The sequence below is a fragment of the Pongo pygmaeus genome, chromosome 9 (genome assembly GCF_028885625.2).
Source record: "Pongo pygmaeus isolate AG05252 chromosome 9, NHGRI_mPonPyg2-v2.0_pri, whole genome shotgun sequence".
NCBI classification, from domain to species: domain Eukaryota; kingdom Metazoa; phylum Chordata; class Mammalia; order Primates; family Hominidae; genus Pongo; species Pongo pygmaeus.
In genome coordinates this window covers 68,801,510-68,824,911 of record NC_072382.2, presented here as the reverse complement: position 1 = coordinate 68,824,911, position 23,402 = coordinate 68,801,510, and the positions used below count along the sequence as shown (strand labels likewise).

Below are 23,402 nucleotides of genomic sequence, written 5' to 3'. Positions count from 1 at the left end.
TGAGTTCCCTGAGAACAGATACTGTATCTCACTCATCTCTGAATCCTGAGGCCATACAGATAGCCTTTTCTCTGTATATATATCTTTGTGATAGTTCCCATAATGCTATTTTGTAATTTTGTGTTGGCTTTCCTGAATAAACTATGAGTTCCCTGAGAACAGATACTGTATCTCATTCACCTCTGAATCCTGAGACTATTGTGTAGGCCCCAGCATAGGACTAGGTGCCCAGTGTTGGCTGAATGAGAGCAAGAGGGTGGGCTCAGCTTCTCATTTGCTCAGCATGAAGTGTGCAAACTCCTTCCTGACTCACAAATTAGGGATCCTTCATTGACAGTCATTGTATGGTTTCAGAAGATTGCACGTTCAAATGTCTACACTCTAAAAAGCTGAATGAAAAACACCCTCACCGACAGCATCTCATGTTTTGCCTAACAGCATGAGCTCTACCTCTCTGTAGGGGCTTTAAGCAAAGCCTTGACAGTCTGCAAGGAGAGAATAACCACGGGGCTCGGGGTCCTGTGAACTTTGGGATATTTCACAAATATCCCAAATATTGTTGAGACAATCTAGTGACTTTGTGAAACTGAGGAGAAATGGGGAGGCCTTCTCTCCGAAGGGCTTCAGAGCCATCTGGTTCTATCTGGGATTTATTCTGAATGTAGCCTTTACAGTGAGAGGGCGCCATACTCAGGTGCAGGGATCTGACTTGAGACTTGGGGAAAACATCGTTGCCTTTGATGGCGCCTGCTAAAAGCAGTGTGGACACAGACGCCTCATGCACATCTTCTCCATTCAGGCCTCCAAATCCCTGCTGCGGCTCGTCTCAAGGCGGAATAGGGTAACAGCACACACCTCCTGTTCCAAGGAAGACAGCATCTGCTGTGAGTGTGCCGCTTTAGTAAGATGAGTGTGCCGCTTTAGTAAGATGACTGTGCTTTATTGATTGCAATTTCATGCTGCGATTATGCACATCAATCTATGCTGAAAATGGCAACTGTGCCCCCTGCATCTCCAATGTTGTGTGGTGTGTGGTTCTGTTTTCCAGACATATTGAAATAGTTTGAAAAAGTGGCAAAACCTGCTCTACAGAGCAAAAAGAATGATCTCAAAATAGCTCACTTTTCATAGACCTTCAAACGTAATTCTTTAGCAGGCCCAATGAGTGAGGGGCAGGGTCTCTACAGCTTCCCCAGAGACCTGAACCCCTCTTTTCAGTCGTGGCTTCACAGTGGATGGGTCATCACTAAGGATGAGAAGGCTGCCAGGCCTGGTTGACTGGGGTGGGGCAGATTCAGGGCTTGAGGTGGAAAGGAAAACTGGGAGCAGCAGGGGCTTAGTCTTCACAGAATGAAGGAGGGTGGCCAAGGGTGTTACTGATGGAACCAGGGAGGAGAAGCCAAGACTCAGAGGGTTATAAGAAAGTGGAGGAGCAAAGGCATCAAGGAGCAAAAGAGGTCAGGCACGGTGGCTCATACCTGTAATCCCAGCACTTTGGGAGGCCAAGGTGGGCGGATCACTTGAAATCAGGAGTTCGAGACGAGCCTAGACAACATGGCAAAACCCTGTCTCTACTAAAAATACAAAAATTAACCGGGCGTGAGGGTGGATGCCTATAATCCCAGCTACTCAGGAGGCTGAGGCATGAGAATCGCTTGAACCCAGGAGGCAACAGTTGCAGTGAGCCAGCCTGGGCAACAGAGTGAGACTCCATCTCAAAAAAAAAAAAAAAAAGGAACAAAAGCAACAACCTTGCCAGGCCACCCTGAGGTGCATAGATGCATGGAATGTGAGGGACTAAGTGGCCTCTTGAGAGTGCTACAAGGAAAGTGTTGTGACTTCAAAAGAGAACCAGGATTCAGTTGAAGTGAGAAAGTGGATAGAAAGTTTACATGAAGGATTAAGGATGTAGGGGAGGTAGGTGTGGAGCACCAGAGGAGGGCTGGAGACAGTGGAAGTGGGGGAGTGGTTTGGAGAAGGGGAAGTACAGGGCAGGATATGATGACAGTAGGGACAAGAGAGGCGACTGGACTGGGGGTGTGGAAAGCACAGACTGCCAGGTTTGATCTCAAGGGGCAAAGTGCTTCACCCACAGGAAGCAAGGTGACCAGGCTATCCTAGAAAATAAAGCCACAGCCATCCTCAGACCAGCTGTTCTCCTAGAGTTGTTTGAGAGAGGGCCTGAACTGTCTTTCCTCATGTACCCATTTATTCGTCCATTCCTCAGTGTTTGTGAGCATTGGGTCTGGTGGGCCCCTGCCCTTCCCACCACCTTAAACCCTCTCCTGCCTGCCCAACTACCACTCCCTCCCCTGTGCCCAGCTAACTTCTCAACTCCTGTCTGCCTTCTCCCCGATGCCAGTCATTACCCTCCTCCCAAGCAGGCGTGCTTTGCCTGTAATATGATCCCTCCAATGAATAATAAGCCAATGTTACATTTTCTACTCTATCCAGACCACTGTGCTCAGGGCTGTACAGGCATCCCCAGTTTAACTCTCACCCTGTGAAGTAAACAGTTTTGTCTCCCCAGATAAAAGAAACTGAGGCTTAACTAATGTATCCAACATCATGAGACAAATAACTGGCCGAGCTATCAGATTAAGGTAGATGGTATTATTTCTTCATTGTTATATGCCCCACCACACTCTTGTCAGGATCTTGACTCTAATGACTTAGGACTCGGGCCTGTGATTTGCTTCAATCAATAGAATATGAATGGATGACAACATGCCAGTTCCACATGTTTCTACTCACCCCTTTGAACTTTTAGCATCTGTCATGGGAATAACATGCCCTGGAAAACAGGGGCTTCTTCAGCTTGGTCCTGGAACAAGAAGATGCAGAAGGAGATTTCTACCTGTCTGGCAGAGCGGCAGTCAACCACAAACTCATCAGCAAGAAATTAGTGTGTATCGTTATAAGCAACTAAGATTTGGGGTTGTTATTGTAAGAAAAGCTGACAAAATACAGATTTAAACTCACAGTGTTCCTCCATCTCAGTGCTTGTTGGGCATAGCTACCAAGCTTATTCGGGTCCAAATGTGGACTTACTTCCCTCCACCTGTTAGGAAAGGCTTTCTCTCTTCATTATTTTATCAAGATGAATCTCACAACCTACTGGAGTTCCAGTTTAACTCTTCTTTTCCTTCTCTTGCCCTCTCCGTGGAAAAAGTTTTACACCTGCCGACACATGTCAGCAAACCTCTCAACCTCACATCTGTGCTGGGCAAGCCGCTTTGAAGACACAGCTATACCATTCAGAGCACAACCAGTTTCTGACATGGTCAGTGTCGGGATCACACAGTAATGCTGGTTTTAAAAGACTTTTCCTTCTCAGCTGTTATTATTCAGCTCACTGAACAATTAAAACTAGAACAATGCCTTAGAATTTTTAAGAAAATTCTTTTGTTTCCATCCTGCTGGCACCGATTCATCATCCTTTATGACTTCACATTCCCAAATGATTTGTGATGTAGGTTTTTTTGCTAATGTACTTTCAGTTGTTTTGCTTCTGATGTTTCCTCCCTACCTAATCAAATGCTTCAAAATAACCATAATTTCTAAACCCAGTAGGACATAGGACATGCACTGAATAATATGCAGTAAAATTTATTAACAGAAAGCCCTTTGTTTTTTAAACTCTGAAAGCTAATGGAATATTCTTTTTTACTTTAGAAGGCATGCTATGTTCTGTGTGGTTTTCCCACAGATGTGTTTTTAAATGTTGCATTCTGTTAAGACTGAATTTTGTATTTGCAAAGATTTTATTCCCCCAAAGCAGAACATAATTTCCCTCACTATCTTAGCTTGAAAAGGCCTGAAGTGAAAATGTATGACTTTGCTTATGCAGCTTTTCTTCTCCTCTTCAGATAAAAGAACCACATTTTCCTTTGAGGACTCACCCCTCTTCCCCCTGTAACCATGTGGTTTGGGTAGAGGTATCCACATCCTCAGTTCCAGGAACGTCTTTGCATCTCCCCAGGCTTAAGCCCAATCATCACATTCAGGGATTGGTTCAGGGTGAGTGTGTGACCCAATTTAGGCCCAGGAATTTTGTTGGAACTATCAGGAAAAGTCACACCTTTCCACTGGAATTGAAGCTGTGAGGATGCAAATGTGGAGTTGTTGGCTGCTATCTCACCATCAGAATAATAGAGTGCACTCCAGGATGGAGTGAAACAAAAGAAAGCATACTTGAGAAGTAGAGAAGGTGATAATGAGTCCTGATGACACTGTCTGAACCTCTGGATCCAGCTGTGCCCGAAACTGTTTCTTGCAAGGGACTAGCATGCACCTCATGACCAACAACAACAAATCTGACATTGCTGCTGGTTGGATCCCAACTCTAGAGAAAGAGATAGCTAGAAAATTAGTCTGCACACACAAAAGCAGAGAAAAAATACACAAAATACCCAGTTGTTAATTTTAAAATGTGAATGAGCAATCAAGGGTCACTAAGTAAGATAGAACTGACAGCATCACAGGTTTATATTTAAAACACACACACACACACACACACACACACACACACACACACACACACACACAGAGGAAACAAAAAATGAAAGAAATCAAATTCAAATGTGAAATAAATCAAAAGTATAATAATCTTAAGTAATTAACATCTAGCAAATCTACTCATAAGCACTTCTGCTTGTTGCCACATTGGCCTCAAGTATTAGATAAGAATGTCCTGGCTCCCAGAGGCCTTCTCACTCCTGATTCTGTTCCTTGCAGTTCTCCTCACTCAGAAAAGCTGCTCTCTGACTCTATCCACTGCTTCTTTCCCACAGAGGTGTAGGTATGTAAGTTGGGCCCATTTCAAAGGCAATCTTCTCCCATCCTCTTGTGCAATGTCTTGAGAGGCTGCTCTGAAGAAGTTCTAATTTTTGACAAAGTTTTGCTTCTACACAGTCAAAATGATCTCACTGGGGCTTCCACATGTTGCTCCTGGTCTGTCCATTAGGATAGCTCTGAACGTCCCCTTGCCTTCCAGAGTGCTTTGGTTTTTATTTTTGCCTTACCCATACTCCTTTCAGAGAGACTGGTCCCTAGAGCAGACCATAAATTCCATGCAAGATAGCAATGGAGCCAGTTGCCCAGAGAGCTTTGAATGGGACAATTATCATACCCTGAGTCAAGTAGAATGCTTTGGGTTTCTAGGAACAGAAAACCTAACTCAAACTCCTTTTTATGAGACAAAGTTTTGCTCTTGTTGTATAGGCTGGAGTGCAATGATGTGATCTCAGCTCACCACAACCTCCGCCTCCTGGGTTCAAACAATTCTCCTGCCTCAGCCTCCCGAGTAGCTGGGATTACAGTCATGCACCACCACGCCCGACTAATTTTGTATTTTTAGTAGAGACAGGGTTTCTTCATGTTGGTCAGGCTGCTCCTGAACTCCCAACCTGAGGTGATCCCCCTGCCTCGGCCTCCCAAAGTGCTGGGATTAAAGGTGTAAGCCACCGCGCCCGGCCCTGAAACTCCTTTAAAGAATAAAATGAGGCCAGGCACTGTGGCTCATGCCTGTAATCCCAGCACTTTGGGTGGCTAAGGCGGATGGATTGCTTGAGCTCAGGAGTTCTAGACCAGCCGGGGAGACATACTGAGACCTCCGTCTTTACAAATATAACAAAAATTAGCCAGGCATTGTGGCGTGCCCACTATGGGGAGGAGTGGGTACTGTCAGTACAAGCTGGGAAGATACTCCAAAGTGTTCCTGTAACCCCTAGGAGCCAGCCATTAGCTTATCTATCAACAGTTCCCATGACCATCTTCAGTTGTCCTGGTCTCTAGCACGCACACATTCATTCAGCCAGTGTTTACTGAGCCCCACCATATGCCACATGCTATTCCCAACACTGGGAATAAGGTGTTGAGCAAGGCAGTGAGTGGGGACCCCTGCACTGTGGAGGTTGCATTCTGGTGGAAGGAGACAGGCAAATTGCATACAGTTGAACAGAAAATAGGTAATCACAAGCTGGAGGATGCAAATACAACAGCAAGATGTGACAGCAGTGATGGGGCACTCCTTTGTGCTGGGTGGCTGGGGAAGGCCCTGAGAAAATGACACTTTCCCTGACTGACCAGAAGCAGACAGCCAAGCAAAGTCCTGAGAAGTGCATTTCCATCACAGAGCAGATGGCCAGCACGCAGCTCTGGAGCAAGGACCAGGGTGGCCTGTCTGGAAGTAGAGAGGAGGCAGGTGTGGCCAGGACCATGAGAAACGAGAGGTAGAGTTGTAGGAGAGGAGGCCAAAAGGGAGTCAGGCCAGGGCACAGAGGGCATGGCCCCTAAGTTCGGATCTCACTCGCCCTCCTCAGGAGCACCAGGGAAGAGGCCTTAAGCCCAGTCTCCTTCAGCAGGCACCCTCTGCAGTCTCCTCTGGTTTGACAGGCCAGAGGCTCCCAGCTGGCCAAGAGGGCTCAGCTTCCCCACAGGGCAGGACACCAATCCCTAAGTCCAGGTGAGTTGCCCCTTTTCTGACATTGCTGCTCCCCAGTCACTTTTCTTTCCTTTCCTTTCCTTGCTACCTACCTGATTTCCAGCCCTTGATGAGAGTCCAAGTCTACAGCTCCCAGAATCACCCTTCATTTTAATACTCAAATACCCTGAGTCCCCACCCTTTCTCTCTAGCCCTTAGTTGATGTCCTCCTCCCATTTGTCTCTGCAGTGGCCTGAGGAATGGTCTTTTTTGCATCTCATGATTCCAGATGATGCTTACCATTTTTGCTCTCCGCTGCACTCCAGGCTTCTCTACGGCCATCTTTAGAGGCCTCCAGCTGCTTCTCCCAGCCACCATCTTCTCCCTGCCCTATCCCGCCATCCTATCCCAAGCACGGACACAGTCCCTTTCCCCATTCCCCCAAACCATGCAAATGCCAGACTGTAGCGTTTAATGAAGATTTCCTAAGGGCTGGGGATAACACGAGTGAATTATAAGACAATGCAAGTAACCGAAATTAAAAATTCTATAGCCAGGGAAAGAAACATCCATCTAATATCATAATTATCTCTGCCAATAGGAAACTGCCTACGGGGAACACATTTTACATTGTTATGCAGAATAACACAGCCTCTCATTCTGATATTGGACCTGGGCATTACCTTTAATAACCTAAGGCCCCTGATACCTCCCCAAAGAGCTGTTTCCCCTGCGCCCCAGCACACTGTTTTGCAGGTGGTTTCTTCACTAGGGTGCCAGGATGAGGAGATGTGTGAAGTTAAAGTCAGCTTGAAGTCAGCTTTCTCTCCACTCACCAAGTGGTGAGTTTGCCTGGAGGAGGCTTCTGTTTCTAAGTCACACAAAGGCCCAATGCTAACAGCATGGCTGAGAGATACATGCCATGGCCTACTATCAGCCACAGTGTATAGAGGACAGCAGATACACAGATGAGAGAAAATGAATTCAGCTAATAGGTTTTATTTGTTTTGACATTGTGAGTATCTTTGAGATGAAAAGCTAATAGTTGGAATAGTGCCAAAGATGTTAATATTATTAATAACATATCAATAAAAGCCTCTAAACCTTTAAGGATAAAAGAAAGTTTCTTATCTTGTATCCTCTTTTCAAACACATTTAAGGGCCTTTGTTTCTGTCTCTTTCACTGAGAAAAAAAAAAAGCAAGCTGCAAGACAATACATTTTCTAAAATTAGCACATATTTAATTGACTTTTCAAAATGAAGTTCTATTCAACCTATTAGATGTGTATATTCCATACAAAATTCTAATGTTTAAGCTAATTTTTTTTTTTTTTGAGACAGATTCTTGCTCTGTCATCCAGGCTGGAGTGCAGTGGCACCATCTCGGCTCACTGCAGCCTCTGCCTCCTGGGCTCAAGCGATTCTCCTACCTCAGCCTCCCAAGTAGCTGGGACTACAGTCACCCGCCACCATGCCTGTTTAATTTTTGTATTTTTTTTGTAGAGATGGGGTTTTACCATGTTGCCCAGGCTGGTCCTATACTCCTGGGCCCAAGCGATCCACCCACCTCAGCCTCCCAAAGTTCTTGGATTTAGACATGAGCCATTGTCCCTGGCCCATTTAAGCTAATTCTGAGACTTTTTCCCAAATAGAGAAAAACACATCTGTAAATCACCATTGGAAAAAGAAAGGAGAGCATGAAGGTCCTGGGAAAGGGGTGAAGGCCCCTGCTTGAGGACTTCATGGGGTTAATATTTAGTCCCTCATGGTGTCACAATAGGCTATGCATTCTACAGCTGTTCTTTGTGGCCTGTGTAAATTCTGGGCAAAAAAATGACCTTTCCTTGGGTCATGTCTGCTAAAGCAAGTATCACCATCCAGTCAGATGGGGCTGATCCCAGCAGGTGCCCAAGAAGGAAGTCACCCACTGTCTATAAGTCCTACATAATCCTCAGGGTTCATTTTAGGTGCCACCTCCTCCATGAAGTTTCTAGTGAGCAATGCCCCATTTGGAATGAAGTACTCCCTTAATAGTTTGATTGTATTTAGATTATATTTGATTATACATTGACCACTTACCACCTCTCATTTTTATTTTGTAGTTAGTTGGATACATCTGTCTTCTCTCCTGACGTGGACTCTTTAGGTCTGGGGCGTAGGGTCTGTCAGTACCCACTGAATTGACTATTTAGTTGATTTGGGCTTATTGCAGACCTTTTACTAAACATGGCAATTGAGCTTTTGCTCTCTGATCATGGAGAAGTTTCCAGTATGCAATAGTCAGGAGGCAGGAGGGGGCTGGTCAGTGTGTAAGTACTCAAGAGAGGATTAAAACAAGGTGCAGTCTGCACACAGCTCCTCACAGTGGGTGCAGGTACCCAGAGGAGAGAGGCAAGCTGCCTGCACACGCAGCAGGCTGGTTACACCTCCCTCCAGTGTCTTCCTCATGTCAGGCGAATGAGAGCTAGAGGACCTTGGGATCTTGCTCTTTAGCCAGAAAATGGCCACCCTCCATAAGTGGTAATGGTGATATCCTGAAATCAAGTTCACAGGTGAACAGATCTAATGTCCATTTTATTGTCCACTAAAGTTTAGGGTCAGTTGAGAGTGGGTGATAAATATATGACTCTTCATTCATTATCTCTTTGGTATTTATATTTTTGACTTATTTTTTCAGAGCTCCATTGGTCCCTATTCAGGAAATGCTAAATTTAAACACCCCTGTCCTGTTTTGGGACCAGCCACCTAGAGTTCTCAAGTGCTGAAGGCAATGACCTCCTTCCCATCTTCACTCACCAGTAATTCTACAGGGCCAGGCTCAGTGAAATCTGTCAAGGCAAGAGGGGTGCTTCAGCTGATCCCATACTATCACTCAATTCTGGTTTTCTGACTCTCCGGTTTGCTCTTCAATCCAACCTCTACACTCCTTCAAGTACTAAAGTACAAATCTGAGCGTGTAATTCTCCCACTTAAAAATCCTTCAATAACTGCCCTTCATTCTGAACAAGATCAAGATCGAGTTCCCTACCTTGGCATTCAAGGTCCTCCGTGACCCTGCGTCCATCTCCCCCTTATACTTTATGTTGGGGCCACACCTAATCGCTGGTGGTTCACACAATGCTTTCTATTCACCCCCATGCCCTTGCTTCTGCTTTAACTTTTTCTTGTGCTGTCATTTCAACCCTTCTTTTCCTGCCTAGATCCAGCCTGTCTTTTTAGCATCTAATCAGCTGTCAGCTTCTTCAGGAAGCATTCTGAAGATCCTGTGGAATGAGCTAAATGCTTCTCGTCTGTGCTATCCTCTCCTAGCACCCTGTGCCTGCCCCTGACATAGCACTTGGTGCCACTTGATATTATCTGTGTGTGTGTCATCCCCAGCACCTCCCACTGCTCCTTGAGAATGGGCCTAAGTGTTATTCATCATTGTATAACAAGCACCTGGCAAAATGCCTGGCACAAAGTCAGCATTGAATAAGTTCTTGTTGGATAGAATTTCAATTTCTTCTATCTTACAACTTGTAAAATGATTTTTACAAGTTTTACTTACTGATTTCTTAGATAAATTCTACATGTCAATTTTTTTTTCAAATCTATGGCATAGTGGTTCTATTAATGCACCAAAGTAACTGAGAGCTAGCTCTGAATGCCAAAGAGCAAGGCAACGCCCATGAGAATTAAGACAGTGGCAATGAAGGTCCCAGTCATCATCTCAGATGGATTTGCAGTGGCATGAAACCTCAAACAGTTCTCATAAAGGTCTTTATAAGAGACTTACCTTAGTTTAAAAGGCAGGTTGGGAAACCCATGACCATTTTCTCCAGAAAGCACAAAATTCCTGCAAGCCTGGAGTCACTATTTTGGCTGCCATGCTGTCAGCTTATCCCAGCAATCTTTCAAGGTGCTTCATTGTATGGCATCATTTGCTGTATTGTAAGAACTCTGTTCAAATAAGAATCAATCAAGCCTCCTTTGAAATAATCACTTTGCAGAAGGAAATGGGGGTTTCAAGCATTTATTTATTTGTTCAACAAATATTGATTGAATACCTACTATAGGTGCTGAAGATACATTTTTAGGGACAAAATAGTCAAAAATCTTTGCTCTAGTGAAATTTGACTAGTGGGAGACACAGATGTATTATGTTATATTGAAGGTAAATGCTATGAAAAATAAAATAGGGCCGGGTGCGGTGGCTCACACCTGTAATCCCAGCGCTTTGGGAGGCTGTGATAGGTGGATCACTTGAGGTCAGGAGTTCGAGACCAGACTGACCAACATGGCAAAACCCCTTCTCTACTAAAAGTACAAAAATTAGCCGGCCATGGTGGCGGTCGCCTGTAATCCCAGCCACTCAAAAGGCTGAGGCAGGAGAATCGCTTGAACCTGGGAGGCAGAGGTTGCAGTGAGCCGAGATCATGCTACTGCACTCCAGCCTGGGCAATAAGAGTGAGACTCCATCTCAAAAAAATTAATTAATTAATTAATTTAATTTAATAGAGCAAGTAATGGGGATCAGAAGTGTGATATAGATTGTTTACTTTTTACAGGGCGTTAATTTTAATGGAGGTAATGGTAGGGCTCACAAACAATTGGAATATTTGAGCAAACACTTGAAGGAGATGAGGGAGCAAGCCCTGTGGCCATGCAGAAATACAGGCTAAGGGAACCACCAATACAAAGGCCTTAAGGAGGTTCACACGAGGATAGTGAGGAGAGCAATGTAGGGGATGCAGGAGAGAAAAAAGAGAGAGAAGTAGGGGATGAGATCAGAAAGGTAACAGTGGGCAGAGCTCAGGTTACCTGAACCCAGTAGAGCTTCAAAAGTACTTTGGCTCATTCGCCAAGATGGCAATTTTTAAAAGAGATGTGACATGATCCAAAGTTATCACTGCTCTCTCTGCTGCTGTGTTGAGAATAGACTAGATACGGACAAGGTTGGACATGAGAATACCCATTAGGAGTCTACTGCTATAATCTAGATGGCAATAACAGAGGCTTGGACAGTGTAGAAGCAAGGAACATGGTGAGAAATGGTTACATTCTGGGTATATTTTGAAGGGAGATCCAATAGGGTTTTCTGTAGGGTATGACAGAGAGAAGTAAAGGATGATTCCAAGGTTGACCATGGAAAGACAGAGCTGCCATTAAGTGAGCTCAGGAGGACTGCAGTTAGAGCACCTATGTGGGATGATCAGGAGTTAGACCTAATAAGTTTGAAGCAACTATTGGATATCCATAGGAAAACATAAAATAGCAGTTAGATGCAGGAATCTAGAGTTCCAGAGAAAGATCAGCCTGTAAAAATGGATGAGACATAAATGGTAAAGAGAAGAGGTCTCAGGACTAAGAACTGGGACATTCTATTTAAAGGTAGAGAAAAGAGGATAAACTGATAGACTGAGAAGGAGCAAGTCATTGAAGTAGTAAGAAAACCAAGAGGGTGTGGTATCCTAGAAGGCAAGAAAGAAATTGTTTCCAGGAAGAGGGAATGCCCAGCTGTGACAAATAAGATGTAAATAAAATGAGGATTAAGAACTGACATTGGGCTTACCAATGTGCTGGATATTGGTGGGGTACTGGTTTGAATAGTGTCCTCCCAAAATTTACATCTACCGAGAACCTCAGAATGTCACCTTATTTGGAAATAAGGTCTTTGCAGATATGTTAAGATGAGCTTATGCTGGATCAGGGTAGGCACCAAATCCCATCACTAGTGTCCTTATAGGAAAGCCATATAAAGACATAGAGGGACATATAGGAGGCTGCCATGTGACAATGGAGGCAGGAATTGGAGTGATGCAGCTATAAGCCAAGGATTGCTGGCAACCACTAAGAGCTAGGAAGAGGCATGGAAGAATTCTCCCCAAGAGCCTTCAGAGAAAGCATGGGCCCACTGGTACCTTGACTTCAGACTTCTAGCCTCTAGAACTGTGAGACAATAAAGTTCTGTTATTTTCAGCCATCCGCTTTGTGATACGTCATTATGGCAACCCTAAGAAACTAACACATTTGACGAAGCAGTCACTAACTTGTCTGTACCTTGATTTTCTCATCTGTAGAATAGTAATAAAAGTACCTGCCTCAGAGAATTGTGGTAAGGAGTAATAATATATCTAATATTCTTATAATAGTACATACCAAATTCTACATAATGTTAACTGTTATAATGATTACAGATCTAATAATTTTGTTTTGAAATAAAAACACTTTTTTCACTTGTTCTTTGCTAAATTCTCATTAGCTCATTAATTTGACAGATTAAATTTTCCTAAACTTTTAAACACCAATTTTACGTTTAATCAAATTCTCTTAAATATTTTTAAATAAGGTAAAAGATATAAATCTAGTAAGTAAAATTCTCCTAAATTTTTGTTTGTTTGTTTTTTTGAGATGGAGTCTCGCTCTGTCACCCAGGCTGGAGTGCAGTGGCGCAATCTCGGCTCACTGCAAGCTCCACCTCCCAGGTTCACGCCATTCTCCTGCCTCAGCCTCCCGAGTAGCTGGGACTACAGGCGCCAGCCACCACGCCCGGCTAATTTTTTGTATTTTTAGTGGAGACGGGGTTTCACCGTGTTAGCCAGGATGGTCTCATCTCCTGACCTCGTGATCTGCTCGCCTTGGCCTCCCAAAGTGCTGGGATTACAGGCGTGAGCCACTGCCCCTGGCCAAATTCTCATAAATTTTTAAGCATTGTTTAAGCAATTGATTAACTACATTTCTGTGAATATTTCAAGCTAAAATCACAAATTTAAAATGTGATTATATTAAACACTCCAAACATCAAATGCAGATTTTAAACAAAATTGTTCTCAATCACGTAACTCTTATAATGCTAACAAATGAAATCTTATACATTTAGGTGAAATTATCTTAAGCATTTCAACATCTTAAAAATAAGCTTTATAAATGTAGTATAATAGATTTTCCTAAGCATTTAAATGGTGACTATAAATTTAACTAAAGTTATTCTAAATACGTCCATTAAAATCATGAATCTTATAATTTTCTAGTATATCAGATTGTTAAGCATTTAGCTTAAAAACAAAAATTGGGATAACAACATGTGTATTGCACTTGAATAAATAAAATTTACACAAAAGCATCATTTATAATTCTTATTTGTTAACCCTTTCTGTGCCACAGTTACTTTTCTAATTAATAGGAACACAATGATCAGTTTAGTAGCTCTTTCTAAGAATTCAAATTACAGAGATGACCAGAGATTTGAGTCCCAAATTGCAGAGGTAGAATAACTGTGCACAGACATGGGATGGGGCATTGGTTGCCTCATAGGGGAATTTTACCAGAGCTATAAATTAATAAGGCAAGTTTCTTCTTCTGGTTGGCTTCTGCTTGCTGTACTGTCAGTGGGAGACAATCCTAGGCTTTTTAATGGAATTTTATTTTATAACCCAGTGCATCACATATATCCTAGGAATGTTTCCAATTTCACCCTTATCGAATTTTTGTTATAACTTTTATCATTCCTATTCCGTGATTTGGGTAGATGGAATTATGGACACACACGCTCACGTATAGTAGTCACAGAGCTTCCTGCTGAGACGTCCTTTTATTTTGTGTTCCTTCTCTTCATCCTTGATTCTATAGTCTTCTTTTGACCACACTGAGCCCTTCAAGAATAGGATGTGCATTATTTATCTTTGTGTTTTGTTTGTTTGTTTGTTTGTTTGTTTTTTGAGAGGGAGTCTGGCTCTGTCGCCCAAGCTGGAGTGCAGTGGCATGATCTCAGCTCACTGCAACCTCCACCTCCCAGGTTCAAGTGATTCTCCTGCCTCAGCCTCCCAAGTAGCGGGGACTACAGGCACCCACCACTACACCCAGCTAATTTTTGTATTTTTAGTAGAGATGAGGTTTCACCATGTTGACCAGGCTGGTCTCGAACTCCTGACCTCAGGTGATCCACCGGCCTTGGCCTCCCAAAGTGCTGGGATTACAGGCGTGAGCCACAGTGCCAAGCCTAACTTTGTTTTCTTAGTGCTCAGCACAAATGCCTGGTGCTCAATAAATGTTTGTTGAATGATGAATACATGTAATGAATATTAATTTGAAGTAACAAACTCCAAACATCCTCCACTTTACTTCAACAGGTAGAGTAATTTTGGCCCTGTAGTAATTTCCTATCTTGCCACCTCATCTGAAAAATATGACAGTCCTTGTCTTACCTTCTGAATGGTGCCTTCACTGTAGCCTTTGCTTCTTGATTGTTTCTAATGAGCCCCTCTCAGTAAATAACAGTCTACATGTCACACATGCCACGCACCATTTGCCACCTTTCCCCTCAAGGTCTACTTGACAGTGAATCTTAACACACTCTCCTATGAAGTCTGGACTGTTCAGAATTCATTTCTGGACTGAGAATCCTTTCTAGGAAGGTGCTGTAGTGGAGTTACCATTCAAAGCACAGTAATTTACCATGCTGGGCATAGTACTTAAGAGCATACATTTTAATCCATAAAAGCATGGTGGCAGATTCTGGCTCTGCCATTTACTACCTTTATTATTTGGCCTTTTTCAGACTCAGTTACCTCACTGTGAAACTGTAATTGTAATATCTATCACAGAGGGTTAAGGTGAGGCATGAATGAGATAAGGTATGCAAAGCTCTTAGGATAGAGCTAGTGCTTAAGCACTCAATAAATAGTAGTTATTGCCCAAATGGACTCTTTCATTTTCCATGCTACTGGCCCAGTCTCCTGAAAGGCAATATAGTCACATTCATACTGCTTTATTTCTTTAACATACTTGTTCTTAAAGGCGAGAGAAGAAGTAAAAAAAAAAAAAAAAAAAAAAAAATAGAATGTCCTCTTTACAGAAAGAAGTTAATCAGATTGTAAACTGGCAGAGCGTGATAATTCTTCATATATTTGTAAAGCTGTGCTAAGCAACAGTCAACAAAATCAATTCTAAACCAGCAGAGCATGATGAATCTTCATATATTTGCAAAGCTGTGGTAAGCAATAAATAGTCAACAAAATCCTGAGATTTTTGTGCTTTTTAAATAAAATTTTAAATTTAAGTTTAACAATATTAAGTACATATAAGATTAAATCATGTAAGAAGAATCACTTCCATTGTTGACAAGCTTCTTAGTTCAGAGCCCTTAGGTACTTCCTGTAATAAAGTCCCATTTTCAGATTCACAGAGAGATATTATCTAATGTTTCACTCTGTCTTTTCATGTTCTTAATTTGGGGTCTGTTTCAATGGCCTGTCTCATATCAGCTGTCATTTTTGTGATTGAAATGTCACTTCACATTACAGTTTTCATTAGGACAGTTCTCATCTTTGGTTTCAATTCAATTTAATTCAAATTAGATCCTTATGTCTTAGGACAATTGAATTCACTTAAAATCTCCTCTGTTCAGATAGGATTGTAACCACTACTTCCTGTTGATACTACTGGAGTTGTTGGTACCTTCTAAACCCCTGGTACTGCCTGGGAGCCCACCAGGTCTCATAACAAGGACACTGCTGCTTCTGCCCATGGAAATGGGGCTGGCACCAGCATTGGAACCAGCCAGGCTAGCATTATGCTCAACAGTTATTAAACCACCATTACTGTCTCCGGTGTTGATGACTCAGTCTCCACCACCTTCCCCTCACCAAAATCCCACTGGGTCAATGCTGTTCTGAATTATGGAAAAATCTTTTCTCACATTTTGTTTGATACAATTTTTGGCTGAAAAACAGCTCACTAGGTTATAGGAGTTTGGAAAGGTGTAATTTGCTTATTTTGTTTGATTCGGTTGAGTTTTTCTAGTCTTCCCCCAACAGAAGCCAGACAAAAGGGGGTTGAACAACAACAGCAAAATTTACTCATGTCTTCTCCTGAGACAACTTTTTCAGACCTGACTTGTATGCTTGACTTTCCCTAGAATAAGTTTGTTTTCAAGAGGCTTTTCTTGCAATACTGCTGGTAGCAATGACCCTATCACAACACCAGATGTATTGAAACTCCTCAATCCTGTCATCTTGTGGGCTTGGTCCCAGCTCACAAGCATTCTAGGACCTTAGTGGCACTGTCCAGAAGAGGAAAAGACTCAGAGCCCAGAAAACTCACCCAACTGAAGGGCTGCACCTTAAGAAGGGGGAGACCAGTAGCCTGCACCACCATATTTCCAGAAGCTGACCTTGATTCTGGCTAATTACACACACAAGGAAATTCACCAAATGAGCAAAGCCCAGCTATGGAGTTCAGGTGGGAGCTGTGCTATGACTTGGCCATTGGCAACAATGCCTCTGCTAGTGGTATCCCTGAGTATGGGGACTGGTAAAAAAACAATATTGGCTAAGATTGCAGCCTAGCCCTCTAAGCAGGCTTTAGACAGGCCATAAGAAATCAGGTACAGAGGTGGTCCCTAAGGCTGGGTACTTTGGGAGAGCTAAACCCAAAGCATTCTGAAGGAACTGCTTAAATGAAGAGGTAAAACTAGGTCATAACAGGGAAAAATGAGATTGTGCACAGAACTGAGGGGGCAAACAAGATACATATGTATGTCACCAGCTGGGGGAATCCAGAGAAATGGGATAAGCAGCTAGGAAACCATAAGTGGGATATGGCACCTGCTGTATGCTACTAGTTTGGACTAGGGTTGTTAAAGGCAGCTCATCTGGCTAGATTTAGGGAGTCTAGAAAGCCAAGGCAGATAAAGTACTTTTAATACATCAGAAATGTGGACTGGACCTACAGAGGGGATTGACATAATTGCTAAAGCTTGGACTTTGAAATTGGAAGTCTTGGGTTTAAATCTCAGCTCTGACACTTAGTCACAGTGTGGCTTTGTGCAAATTAGTGTCTCTACAACGCTGCATCCTCCATTAAAGAACCCCAAGGGGTCTTTTAAGAACTTGTAAAGTCCATATCCCAGTGCCTGGCATACAATAAGTACCCAAAAATGAAGGAATATGGGCTGATACCATCACAACTAATTCCAGACCACATTCATTGGTGGCACTGAGCCTGTTAACAATTTGCTTTCTCTGATGAGAAAGGACTCCGGAATTGGCAAACTGATATGGGTATGGGTTTCACAGTCGAAAGAGCGGCTAGGGAACCATGGGCCTGATGTAGATGGTGGCTTAGAAAGTAGAGCTATTCGGGGCCAGGCGCAGTGGCTCACGCCTGTAATCCCAGTACTTTGGGAGGCCGAGGCTGGCAGATCACGAGGTCAGGAGATCAAGACCATCCTGGCTAACATGGTGAAACCCCGTCTCTACTAAAAATACAAAAAAAATTAGCTGGGCGTGGTGGTGGGCGCCTGTAGTCCCAGCTACTCAGGAGGCTGAAGCAGGAGAATGGTGTGAACCCGGGAGGCAGAGCTTGCAGTGAGTCGAGATCGCGCCACTGCACTCCAGCCTGGGGACAGAGCGAGACTCCATCTCAAAAAAAAAGAAAGTAGAGCTATTCGGACGGCGCTCCAGGGTAGCAGCTGATCTGGCAAACTGATATTTGAACCACAATATTAAGACAAATATCATTCAGGCTTTTTTCCTAGATGCAGAAACAAATACCCCTTTCCCAGAGATGTGTGTGTGCGCCCACACACATGCACACACTTCAAAGCCACGGGTCACAATCAAACATGGTTTTCCTTTGCAGTGAACACACTGGCTTTTAATATTTTCCTTAAGTTATAGCCTCACGTGTGAACTTTTGATCTCTGAAATAAAGTCCATAAATTTCATTGTCAGAATGGTTGCTACTCTTTCATAGTTTACATGTAAATTTTGTTATTCCTATATCCATAGAAGTCACTTCAGCTTTTTCTCTCTATGGCTGCAGTATTACTACATTTAATCTGTGCTGGAAGGTTCCCTGAGTTTAAATTAAGTTGAATGCTGGGCTGAGTGTGAAACACAAGAGATAATGCTAGTCTAAGTCTGGGGCTTCCTTAAGAGAGCCCCTCCTTCACATCTTGGAAACAAGGAATGATGTTGCACCACTCAGACCTCATCTTTCCATCCCAGCTGTATTAGTCTATTTTCATGCTGCTGACAAAGACATATCCGAGAATGGGAAGAAAAAGAGGTTTAACTGGACTTATAGTTCCACATGGCTGGGGAGGCCTCAGAATCATGGCAGGAGGCAAAAAGCACTTCTTACATGGCAGCAGCAAGAGAAAATGAGGAAGAAGCAAAAGCAGAAACCCCTGATAAACCCATCAGATCTCGTGAGACTTATTCACTGTCATGAGAATAGCATGGGGAAGACCGGCCCCCATGATTCAATTACCTCCCCTGCTGGGTCCCTCCCACAACACGTGGGAAGTCTGGGAGATACAACTCAAGTTGAGATTTGGGTGGGGGCACAACTAAATCATATCACCAGCCTTACCTCTGACCACTTCACTCTTCACACTACAGTCCAGTCACACCAAATTATGATGATTCCTTCAATGCACCATGCCCTTTATTGCATTTCTGCCTTTGCACAGTCTCTTTCATCTACCCCAAGTGACCTTCCTTCTTCTTTCCAGAGGGATTCCTCTTCAGCCTAAATGGCTTAGCTCAAGACTCATCCTTCAGAATGTTCTCTATAGATCTCCTCAATCCCTTTGAAGTTACTTTCTCCCTTCCCATTGCCCCTGCAGTATTCTATGCAGCTTCTCACATTATAATATCTCCATCTGTGAGCCCTTTGAAAGCATGGTGAGTGTCCTACTTATGGTCTTTGTATCCCCAGCAACTATTACCATGCCTGGCACTTGTTTGGTGCACATTAAAAATGTATGAATGGGCCAGGCACAGTGACTCACGCCTGTAATCCCAGCACTTTGGGAGGCCAAGGCAGGCGGATCACAAGGTCAGGAGTTTGAGACCAGCCTGGCCAACATGATGATACCCTGTCTCTACTAAAAATACAAAAATTAGCCAGGTGTGGTGGCGGGCACCTGTAATCCCAGCTACTTGGGAGGCTGAGGCAGGAGAATTGCTTGAACCCAGGAGGTGGAGGTTGCAGTGAGCCAAGATCGCGCCACTGCACTCCAGCCTGGGTGACAGAGCAAGACTCTGTCTCAAAAAAAAAAAAAAAAAAAAAAAATGTGTGAATGAAAGCCAAATTATTTTTTTGTTTTTTCTTCCTGCAGAAACGATGACCATGGGTAAGAGGACTGCTTGTGCCAAGGACACAATAGGACAACCATCTCACAAAGATCTTAAGTAACTTTTTCCATCCAGCAACACCCAGACGATTTCAGTGACCAAATGCTCAGCTGTAACCACAGCAATAACTGGCCTTCTTTCCAGACTGGGTTTGGTGAACCTGAATGGTCCAGCCACCTTCTGCAGGTGGCCCAAGGTGACGTGCTGCAGGGAAGCATGTCTCTCATGCCAAGAACCAAGATCGGACTATGAACAAAAACAAATGATAGATATAGTGACAGTACCAAGAGTACCAGGACTCAGTGTTTCATATGAAGCCCTTGGTGATGAGGACATAGCATTTGCCCTGGAAATCGTTATTCTAACATAATATTATTTTCTAGAATGCCCTGGAAGGACAGAATATTTAAAAATATATCCAGGTGCTAAATAGGCAGCAGATCTCAATTCACACATGACTACCTTTGAGCTAATGACTGTCTCCAGAAAATAACTGTGCCCCAGGAAGTGCTCCAGATTTGCAAGGAATAGCCCCAAGAGAATAACAGGACAAGCAGGCTGTTCCCTGGAAAAAATCGAATGCAAGGAGGGCTAGTTCACAGCAAATTCACTGCCTCCTCCCATGCACATGGTAGAGAGTACCAGTAACAACATGGCCCTGTTTTCTGCTAAAACCAGATTTTGAGGAATCAGAGACCCCCAACACTATTCACTCAGTAGCCAGCAGCCACTTCCTTTCAACTGGGAGTGTTATTAGAATGAAAAGTAATTGTTATCACAGTTAGAAGGGCATACATCTCAGTGGCATGAGCATTGTGGAATATCCTTTCCTAGGCACATTTGTCCACTAAGGGAACAGCCTCAGAAACTGGTATAGCAATGGGTGAGATGAGATCATGGAGAGAGAACACAGCCATCCCCTACAGAAAGGCACAGCTTTGGGCTTCTCTGGCCTGAGTGCCTTCTGGGGTATTTCCATATGCAACAGCCCAGAGTCACAGCCTTGGGCAACCACACATAGAGGTTTCCTTCTCACTTCAGACACATACATCACTTTCACAGCACTTGGGGATGGAAATACCTACAAGAGTGAAGGTCAAGGGCCCTCCCCAGGCATCTCATTCATTACTCAGCTTCCTTCCTGACCAAGTCTGCCAACCAATGGCCAGCTATGCGCCTCATCCTCATTGCTTCTGCCTCCATGTAAATGAAACCAAAGGCCTCAGCATATCCTGGGAGGACTGGGGGCTGTTACCTAATGGTCCTCTCTGTCCCATGATAGGTGCAAGGCACCCCATCCACACATTTGCACCACTACTCCAAGATAGTATTTTTCTTTTCACACAATCTCTTTACAGCAGAATCCAGAGTTGGATTGTAGTTTACCTTCCTGGAAAGCTCATTATCTTTGTTTGAATTAACATTTCAGCATGGAACTAACTGGGCGGAAGAAGGATTGTTACACGTCTTCAGAAAGTTCTCATTGCCCCAGCTGCCTAGTACTATACAAGAAGCTCTACTCTGATGGCAGATCTAAGAAGGCTATAGGCCTTTGGTTGTAGGAAGCAGTGTCATTACATTCAAGCTTCACTTCTCTAATTGGCTTCCAACCACTGGGATTCAAGGAGAATCCAAGGTTCTGCCTATGTCTGATGACATAAGGAAAATTTGGCTTCCTCTGCTCAAGGTTCCCCTCTGCTCATCCCTCCTCATTCAGACATCATCCACCATACCAGTGTTTAGAACCAAAACATGAAGGGCTAGCGCCACCAGGATAGTTAGCAGAAATATTGTCTGTAAAGCTAGGCAGATGAGCCCAGAAGAATGGTCCCAGAGAAAGCAGACTGGCTCCAATAGATATCAGGCAGCAATCCCAATAAATTCTGACATGTCCTTGGCAATGGAAGCCTGGGTTGGAGATCCTGAGGCAGCTGTGCCTACTGTTCCCCACTTCAGAAGCTTCCTGCCCAGAAAGCCAGCAGCCTTGGGATACTAATGAGGATGCAACTGGCTTGTTGGTATGAAATAGGTGGCTTTGTAGGGGCAAGCAGACAAAGAGGACTATCCACATGGCAGGCAGGTGGCTTTGTGTCTGGAAAGCTTTGCCTAGCCAGTACAGCTGTGACCAGAGGCTGGTTATAAATTTGAACTCCCTCAGCCCATTTGCAACTCTGGCTCTGTTCTCTTGCATTCTGTTTGGTTGCCCTTTAGTTTCCTAGTAAATGCTCCTTTTGAAAAACTCCATTTTGTCTCATTTAACTTGGGGGAAGGGGATTCTCCAATGTCTTTTCCAGGATAAAGAAGGAAATTAAAATACCATGAAAAAATGGACATGGCAGTAGAAAGGAAACATTCTGATCAGACCTTGGGAACAGCTGGTGCCAAGAGAGAGGGAGAGGCCAGGTGTCCCCCCACCCAACAGGCACTGATTCTCAGCCTCTTCCTCTTACTTCTGTTGGCTTCAAGGAGATCTGCCTTTGATGTGTGTTGCTGCTGAAGCACCCTCCCAGCCAGTGAGTTGGACATATGCAGCAGGCACTTTGATGTCCAGAAAGTACACTGGTACATGACAGGAGCAAGGGTCAGGGATGGGAGGGGAAAGGTTTCTACAATGCGGATGTTTTCAAAATTCTCCGACAATCATGACTCTAAATGGTATGATTTAGGGCTGGGTGCAGTGACTCACACCTATAATCTCAGCACTTTGGGAGGCCAAGGTGGGAGGATCACTTGATACCAAGAGTTCAAGACCAGTCTGGCAACATGGAGAGACCCCCGTCTAATTTCAAAAGAGACCCCCCCCCCAACCGGCTAATTTTTTAAAAATTAGCAATGTACCTGTAGTCCCAGCTACTTAGGAAGCTGAGATAAGAGAATCACCTGAGTCCAGGAGCTTGAGGCTACAGCAAGCCATGATTGCAACGTTGCATTTCAGCCTGGGTGATAGAGCAAGGCCCTGTCTCTCTAAAAAAGAAAAAAAAAAGGTATTATTTAGTTCACATGGCCATCAGTAGAACTACATTTCATATGATGAGAAGATAATTATTTTACACTTGAGTCAGGGAGACTGACAAAGGATAGGTATGGAAAATGGCTTGCTATTTTTATGGCCACCCTGTCCTGCAATGCGGGGGGCGGGAGGGGGGACATTCAAATGACTTATTGCTGCATGACAAAGCACCAAAACATAGTGGCTTAAATAGAAATATATTGTCTCTCATGATTATCTGGGTTGACTGAGCTTAGTTGATGCTCTCCCCTGCAGTCTCATGGTTGCTCTCAGATGGCATCTGGGGCTGGCATCATCTGAATGCCTGCCTCGGATGGATGTCCATAATGGATTTTTCACTCACATCTGGCTCTGGAATTGAAATAACTAGAACAGCTGCAGAATGGCTGGACATCTCTCTCCACATAGTCTCTCCACATGGTTAGTTCAGGCTTCTTCACCACATGGACATCTCAAGATAGTGTTCTGATAAAGTGACTGGCTTCCTCCAGAGCTAGCATTGCAAGTGGTCCAGCTAGATGCTACAAGGTTCTGTTAAGTAAGTTCTAAAGGAACCTAGAGTCATTTCTGCCACATACTAGGGTCAAGAGCAAGTCATAATCTTGAATCAGCCCAGATTCAAGGGGAAAGAAATTACACAAGAATGGAATACCAGAAGGTGTGGCTCATCAGAGCCATCTTTGGAGACAGTGGGGATGGGAGTGGGGAGGTTAATGAGTTAAAGGGCTTCCTAGGTAGCTGTCATTTTAAAAGCACGTCGAATGCTCAACACACGTGGAGAATGCAGTGAGTAATAAGGGATAGAGAAGCAGGGAAGAGCCAAACATGGACAGTTAAACAGTATAAG

General features: G+C 43.8%; 1 protein-coding gene and 1 long non-coding RNA gene across 2 annotated transcripts in view; one reads left to right on the top strand and one right to left on the bottom strand.

Annotated features, from left to right (window-relative positions):
- SYT9 (synaptotagmin 9) overlaps nucleotides 1–21,784 on the top strand; it is a 221,516-nt gene extending 199,732 nt beyond the window's left edge. The window contains exon 7 of the mRNA XM_054438157.2: nucleotides 19,530–21,784. Coding sequence (XP_054294132.1) covers nucleotides 19,530–19,538 — 9 coding nt within the window. The 3' untranslated portion in view covers nucleotides 19,539–21,784. The remainder of the gene's footprint in view (nucleotides 1–19,529) is intronic.
- Nucleotides 1–23,402, bottom strand: part of LOC134740260 (uncharacterized) — an 88,378-nt gene that overhangs the window by 21,880 nt on the left and 43,096 nt on the right. Inside the window, exons 2-5 of the long non-coding RNA XR_010127587.1 lie at nucleotides 22,426–22,509; nucleotides 13,958–14,055; nucleotides 10,200–10,363; nucleotides 2,755–2,824 (exon numbers count right to left, since the gene is read on the bottom strand). This is a non-coding gene — a long non-coding RNA (uncharacterized LOC134740260). The remainder of the gene's footprint in view (nucleotides 1–2,754; nucleotides 2,825–10,199; nucleotides 10,364–13,957; nucleotides 14,056–22,425; nucleotides 22,510–23,402) is intronic.